This window comes from Oncorhynchus nerka, linkage group LG21 (assembly GCF_034236695.1).
Source record: "Oncorhynchus nerka isolate Pitt River linkage group LG21, Oner_Uvic_2.0, whole genome shotgun sequence".
Lineage (NCBI taxonomy): Eukaryota > Metazoa > Chordata > Actinopteri > Salmoniformes > Salmonidae > Oncorhynchus > Oncorhynchus nerka.
In genome coordinates this window covers 30,876,145-30,884,116 of record NC_088416.1, presented here as the reverse complement: position 1 = coordinate 30,884,116, position 7,972 = coordinate 30,876,145, and the positions used below count along the sequence as shown (strand labels likewise).

Here is a 7,972-nt window from a genome sequence, read left to right as displayed (position 1 = left end):
TACATGGCATCTTCATATCCAGCTAGGACATAGGCCTAGGCCTAAGATATATTGCTCATTCCAAGTCAAGATATGCATTAAATGAGCAAAAGGATATGGATATTTCAAATCAAAATCAAATCAAATCAAATGTATTTATATAGCCCTTCGTACATCAGCTGATATCTCAAAGTGCTGTACAGAAACCCAGCCTAAAACCCCAAACAGCAAGCAATGCAGGTGTAAAAGCACGGTGGCTAGGAAAAACTCCCTAGAAAGGCCAAAACCTAGGAAGAAACCTAGAGAGGAACCAGGCTATGTGGGGTGGCCAGTCCTCTTCTGGCTGTGCCGGGTAGAGATTATAACAGAACATGGCAAAGATGTTCAAATGTTCATAAATGACCAGCATGGTCGAATAATAATAAGGCAGAACAGTTGAAACTGGAGCAGCAGCACAGTCAGGTGGACTGGGGACAGCAAGGAGTCATCATGTCAGGTAGTCCTGGGGCACAGTCCTAGGGCTCAGATCCAGCATGGTCGAATAATAATTCGAATAATAATTCAGACAAATCATTTTTGTCAAGGGTCACAGATTACATTCCAAAAGTCTAAACTGTCATTACTGTACTGGGTAACACATTTCTGAACAGGCAATAACAGCAATAAATACAATTGCAGTCATATTTTAGTTCACTATTTGGGAAGTACCAAAAACACACAAACTCAACCAATGTGCTACAATTGTGTATTTAAAACTATGTAAAGTGCTACCTTCTATATGGTGTAAGACGACAGGGGCCTTTAATGATCAACTAAGACTTTCATTACTGAATGGTGTGCATTGCACATTTCATGCAAAACATGACCATTCAGTAATGAAAGGCTTAGTTGATCATTAAAGCCCCCTGTCGTCTGCCCTCCACTATCTGACCTTGCAACCTGTGCCTGTTCTGTCTTTCGTCACAGAGAGTCATGGAAACAACTGGAGCGATAACAGTATTATTTAATGCATTTTGTTGTGTCCGCGGCAGTTTTGATTGGAACAAAAGGACTGGCTGGATGCCTAGAGGGCTGTTTCCAATTGCAGATGCTTTTATTTGATCTCTCTCATTATCTTCAAGGCCCTGGTTCCTTCTCATGTGACCGGAGAGAGCAGCAGGGCATGGAGGGCTCAATCTTTGTTCAGCATATGCTCTCTGTCTCTGTCTTTCTCTCTCTCTCTTTCTCTCTTTCTTCAACCGACCCACTTGAGCTTTCAAATGCACTTTGTGGATCTACCTGCAATGCCATGCCTTTTATTGTTTCTCATTGTGCACAGAGTCACAGACACAAGTGCGGCTCCATATGCCTCATTTGTTTCACAAATGAGCAGGTTGACTCACCATTCGTGAAAGGGTTTCTATGTGTTTCTTTGTATTGTGGATAATGAATGGAGGTAGCGAGCATGCAGCAATACCTTCCTCAAACATGTCAATGATAGAAACAACCTTGAGAGCAAATGCATGTTTTATTAATTTGGGTCATATGGAGGCTTAGAGGATTGGTCCTCATTTTTCTATGTCTAGTAATTGCTGTTTACCTGAAGATGCCACTCATTGCCTACTCTATGTCCATCTCATCATCTGGAGAGAACCCCAAACATGGACCAAGCACCGCCATGCTTCCATTATACCCCTCTCTCTCCCATTCCTCTTTGTTCAGAGCTGAAGCATTGGCCGTGAACTTGACACCCCCCCCCCCACTCCCTCTGTACCCCACCCAACCACTCCCCCTCCTAGCTACATATGCATGGGTTCCCATGGTAACTGTCGCACTTCCTGCCTAGCAACCGGCGTTATCTCCCGCTGATAAACAGGGGGGACAGAATGGAGAGGGGAGTAGCAGGGGGGCTGCGGTTTAAGGGGTGTGTTATTGGGGGTGGTTGTGTAGTAGTGAGCTGCTGCAGTAGTAGCTTCATTAACCAGCCTCACTCCTCTCCTCCACCCCCACCCTTCCTCCCACTCTCACTACAGGAATCCCCAATTTGACTGAGGAACCTGTGAATCCAGCTGCAGGTTGAGGAGAGCCTCTCCTTTGTAATGAGATTGGAACAGCACAGGGCTCAGTGAATGGAAGATGTTCTGCACTGGTGGATACATGGAGTATATGGAGCCTGTACAGAGTTCTACTGTCAGCTTGTTTTCTCTTCATCTTGATTGATTTGACTTGTCCACATTGACACACATGCTGGTTTAGATAGGCCTATCTCATTCAATGTAGGGGTTGGTTACTAGGGGCAAATAATAATTAAATGACTTCATGGGTTGAGTGTTGTTATTGAGTGACATAGCAATTAAACCTTGATGTAATTTTGCCACTACACCTGCACCAAATAAAATCTGCGACACTGAAATAAACACACAGGCTACTATGTCACGATCTGTGTGCTCTGAATGACAACAATCGCACCATCAGCTAGCCTACTCAACAAATGGTAGTCTTTGCTGCCACCTAGTGGTTTCTAAAGTTATTATGCTATTATATTTATAACTGCGCTCTGATCTGCTTTGGTTTGTCAAGCGATTTCATATGGGAAATTAATACTGTTCAGACAAATTATAGTTTTAAAATGTCATTGGTATGACACATCTGAGACTAAGTAGAATCTATGTGTGCCGTGCAGGGAGTGTAATTCATTTTGTTATGATGTAATCTTATTTCGTTAATGTAAATGTGTCTTCAGACCCAGTCTAGCTCATACCACCCACATCCCCTGAAATCCCCTGTAATGACTATAATTGCAATGCGTCTGTAGCTGTGGCCTCGAACACACACTAGCTCATGACTGGCATGCAGACTCCACCCCTCAGGACTCGTTTGCTCCTGTCTGGATAGACAAAGCTCAATAGTCTCACTTGTCCAATCTGTCTTGCACTGCTGCTCTTCCTACATACGTAGCTATGTGTAAGTTAGGTCTCAGACAGGAGAAAGATGTGACAGAGGATATTCATTCAGGTTGAATATTCTAAATAGTTTACTTTTGTGCTTGCTGATGAAATATGTTCTCAAAAGGCTACTACTTAATCCCTGAAGAAATCTTTGAGTCAATGTAGAACAATCACTCCTCATCTGTTAGATAATGTGAGACAAAGCAAAGATACATTATTTTTTTAAACAGGATACTTATTTCCAGAGTCTAAGTGGAGACTGCAGCATGTTGTTTTCTCAGTGACTTAATAGATGGAGGAAATCTATGATAATGCTTTAGTGGATATAATGGTGTCCTAACAGTGGGAGGATCAAGTGCAGGGGTGGGCAATCATTTTTGCTCGAGGGCCACATTGGGATTTCAAAATTCAACAGACGGTCGCACACATTTTCTCTTTACCCAAACCTCCCGCGGGTCAGATTGAATGGGCTCACAGGCTGTTGCCCATCCCTGATACTGTATGTTGCCATCCCTGATCAAGTGGCTGCTTGACTTTAAGATGATTAGAAAGTGTATAATCAAAATGAGACACAAATATTTCATTTCAAAGATTTATTCACAAGTACAAAAAAATGTATTTTCATACAGATATTCACAGAACAACAAATGTTTTCATCACCTAGATACAGTTTACAGTGCATGTCTAGTAATTACACAGACCATGTATTCTTTGGACAAGGCTAACAAAAAGTATTCAACCGAGACATGAAAACACTTTCACTAGTTGCCAGACACAGTGTGTTGTCCTACATGAAGCATATCACATTTCAATGATTGACATGGTGTGTGTCTGTCCTCACAGCTATGCTGTTGACTGTGCAATGGAATGATAGAGTATTAGTTGATTTCCAATTGTCATCATCCAAAGTCCATTGTGTTGCAATACATTAAAGAGATGACAATAGTTCAAAGTCCCCATTCAGGGACTGGAGACCGTCACCTTTCAGGTTATCTGTCCTCAGTGCCATTTCTATGGTTGTGTTTACAGTTTAAAAGAATGTGGTGTTCTTTCCTCATGCATATTCAAAACCAATTAGTGTCAATGCCAACAGCACTAATAATGAGTTTGTTGAAGCTCCAGTTGAATTACAGTGTACATTAGTTCAGCACCAGTTCACCTCAATGTCTCAATCACTGACATTGCTTTTCTGTGGCTGTGAGACCTTGAGAAGCAGCATTGTTGTACATGCAGAGTGGAGATGACAGTCAATAATACAGCATCCTCTGGAGAGGTGAGGCAGTGTCCTCTTGTGTCAGAGTGTTTTTGAGGGTCTCACAGTGTATGGGGCAGATGGCCACAAGTGAACCAACACATGTAGCTTTGTGCTTTAATAAGGTGATGATGGCCCGCTGTTACAGAAACTGTTCTCCATTGAGACGCAGATAAGCATTTAGGATTTAAGAGTAGAAAATCAGGACAACTCAAAATTAGAGGGTAAAAATACACACACTCCTAAACATAAAGGTAAATAGTTGGAATTGAGTAGTTGGGGTGGATCATAGTCCAGTTGGCCCAGGGCATTGGTTTGTCACCGTAGCAGCTCAGTGTGCCATGGTACTGTGGTGTTTAGAGTCTCTGTTCCCCTCTATATCATTTTCACCATGTGTGTGTGTGCTTATGTTAGTATGCTAGCTCAGATTGAGCTTCCTCTTCTGAGATGGGACAGTTCACCGAGCATCCACTGACCCAGTCCTGGGCTCAGTTCACTTTAGCCAGCAGCTGCTCTGAGAACAGCTTCTTGAGCTGGGCCACCTCTTCACTGAGGGAGCTGAGGTGGGACTTGAGGACATTGTTCTCTGTATGGTAATGAGACTCTGTCTGGCCCTGTAGGGGTGTACATACTGAGTGGACATACTGAGTGGACTCTTGCTGTTGTCGCCCCCTCCTGGTCTCCTCTCCCTCCTGTTTATGTGGCCAGACTCCTGCCCCCTCAGCTCCACCCAACATGATGTGTCCGCTGGCTGCCTCCCGGGGACCATCTCTTGCTCCCATTGACTGTATGGGGCTGTGCCTGTTGTCCTCTCCACTGCTGAGGATCTTGAAGCGCATTTTGTGAGGAAAGTTCTTTATGCCCTCCCCAGACTCCACTTTCCCCATCATCACTCTGGAGAGCTCCCCAGGGAAGTGTCCACTGTGGTGCACTTGGGCCTCTGCAGGGGAGTGGTGGAGCTCGTAGCCCAGCTCCTCTGCTCTGTGTGGGGACAGTTTGCCATGATCACTCAGTCGGTCCTCAAAGGAGAGGGGGCTCCCTAAACTGGAGCTGCCAGGGGTGGAGAACCCAGAGTCCTCTGACATGCTGCCAGCGTCCCTGGAGCCTTGCATGCTGAACTGGCCCCCGGGGGCAACAGGGTGGCTCCCTGGTCCACTGTTCAGATAGTAGTGTGGAGCCAAGGTCTGTGGAGCACAGGGGGCTGCAGGGAGGGGCAGGATGGGTGTGTTGGAGGGATCTTTGACCAGGCCGAAGCGGAACTTGAGTGCCAGCAGCTCGGCCCTGAGACGTGCATTCTCCTCCAGCAGCGCCAGCACGCGATTCTCCACCACCATGTCGTTGACGCGGCGCTTCTCCCTGGAGCGCTTGGCCGCCTCGTTGTTCTTCTTGCGCTTGTCCCAATAGCCGTCATCCTTCTTCTCGCTGGGAATGAACTCACGCTTCCGTCTGAGGGCGTTCCCAGAGGCGGGCGGGTCATTGGTGCGCTTCAGAGCAGAGGTGCGTCCGAGCAGAGAGCGGGCCAGCAGACTGCTAGAGGTCAGGATGGACACGGCCTCGTCTGTGAAGGACAGGGTCTCACCAGGTGCAGCACTGGACTCCCCACCGCTCTGCTCCCTCATGTCTTGAGAATCTTCTTCAAACATCTCACTGGTCACACTCATGATTTTGCTGTGTTGAGATGTTCTGTTCTTCAGATAGTGTCTCAAAATCCAGTGTCGTGGAATGTTATGGTGGTAAATTGTTGCAATAATCCCACCTAGCGTTCAAAAGAGGAAGAAGAAATGGAGAGGGGAATTTAGTTGTTATGCAAGACCAGTTACAACACAATGTTATGTAACCCCATTACATCTTTCCAGTTAAACTGGAGCTACTTGCACAACAACCCCACATGACTCTTGAATAAGAACCATGATGTACTAAGTGCTAGACAGACATGTCGATCTCTTTTGAAAATGTTTACAATATAATAATCAAAGTGGGCTCTTGCCAGTCTAAAGGTTAAAGGGTTAATTATAACATCTATATCGGTATTCCTTTAATAAAGAAGAGGCTACAAGGTTTGTTTTTCCCCTCCCAATTCTAAAGAAATCTTTTATTTATTATCCCTGTTCTGACGCAATGACTGGAACTGAAGTCGCTTCATCAGACTAAATCAGTGTTAGCCTACATGTAGGTTAATAACATCGTGTTATATAACACACCGTATCAATCTCTAGAACAATCTGTGCAATGACCTGCATTGATTGCCTTGTCTATTTTTTATTTCACCAAAACAAAATGGCTTAACAGTTTGAGTTCACGATCAGACGTTATATCTTTCAGGAATCGAATTGCACCAAGGACATTTATTAGAGCACTAGCCTAGTTTGCAAGTTGATAATACTCCGCGCCCAACTGCTATTCCCTCCGTTCATTTACAATTGGTTCGCTGTATATAGATCGAACTGTTAACCGAGCTACAGTACATCCCTAAACAAAGACTGAACTGGTTCGTCTCTAAACCGTTTAGTGGATGTCATTCTAAATTTCAGTCAGATATACAAAGGGAACAAAATAACGTATTGAAACAGCAATGGAAGTTACAACAAACTATTGCAATGAAGGTCCTTTTAAGCATAATTGCATACCTGTTCCACTAAATCTATTCAGATCATCTCAATTCATCATAATTTTGACTGTAAAGTGATCTACTGAATAGATCACTGGCGATGCATAATAATGACATTTGTGGAGTAGTTGTGTGTGTGTGTATATGTATGTATGCATGCATGTATGTATATATATATATATATATATATATATATATATATATATATATAACATTTATTTTACTTCTAAAGCTGAATCGAAAGTTGTCTATAGTTTTCTTTACCTGGTATATTTTATATTATTTAACCTACATAATTGATAGGCTTCTGTTGTAGGCAACAATGTTACATTTATATTCTCTGTAGTATAAAGAAGGCACTGTTGAAATACACCTCATGAGTGAAAATTGTGAAATTACCTTGAGTTGGATTCTCGTTGTCTCAGAAAAACACCGATCTTTCAATTTCAGAAACTTGTCACAATTTAACAGAGCGATCGTAATAATTCAGCAGCTTCGATTCAGCACTGGGTCATCGAATACACAGGATACTTTGTTTCATGCACGGAGTAGGTTACTGTTAGCCTACTCAATATTAGGCTACTAGTCTCCCTGACACCTTGCGTCTCGCGTTTCTGCTCCACTTGGAATGCTGCAGCTCCTATTTGTTTCTTTCCCGGTGAAGTTCAGCCGAGGACGTTTCCTATCCTCACTTGAACCAATGGGCCGCATATGTGTGGTGCGCTCACTGAGACCGCCTCTCTCCCTGCCAAGACCCACCCCGCAAGGGACAGCTCACATAACGTTATCCTGCTCATGCATCATCAACTGAACTCGCTAGCCCCTCCTTTCGTAACAATGAAGTAATATTGCCATCCCTGGCTCCCTCTCACTCTCCCTGCAGATTTCCAATAGACCTATGCTCTTCAACCAAAAATCAGCTTTAAAGGACGGCAAACGCGGTATCACGTCAAAGTGAGTGACAGATCAGAGTTGTTGGAATAGAATTGAGAAAGAAAATGCCAGCAGTCATTATGTAAGCACTTCACAGTTTTCTAGCATATGGTGATCTCCACTGAATCCATTCTCATTATAAAGGAGATATCCCTAAAAAAAACCTGTATGTGTCTGGAGGGATATAGTTCAAATCAAATCAAATCCAATTTTATTTGTCACATACACATGGTTAGCAGATGTTAATGCGAGTGTAGCGAAATGCTTGTGCTT

General features: G+C 43.7%; 1 protein-coding gene across 1 annotated transcript; it reads right to left on the bottom strand.

Annotated features, from left to right (window-relative positions):
• Positions 1-3,484: 3,484 nt before the first annotated feature.
• Positions 3,485-7,498, bottom strand: LOC115110570 (uncharacterized). The gene is made up of 2 exons (XM_029636338.2): positions 7,166-7,498; positions 3,485-5,914 (listed from the first exon to the last, which is right to left on the bottom strand). The coding sequence occupies exon 2, from the start codon at positions 5,817-5,819 to the stop codon at positions 4,647-4,649; it is 1,173 nt and encodes a 390-aa protein (XP_029492198.1). The 5' UTR covers positions 5,820-5,914; positions 7,166-7,498; the 3' UTR covers positions 3,485-4,646.
• Between the last annotated feature and the right edge of the window lie 474 nt (positions 7,499-7,972).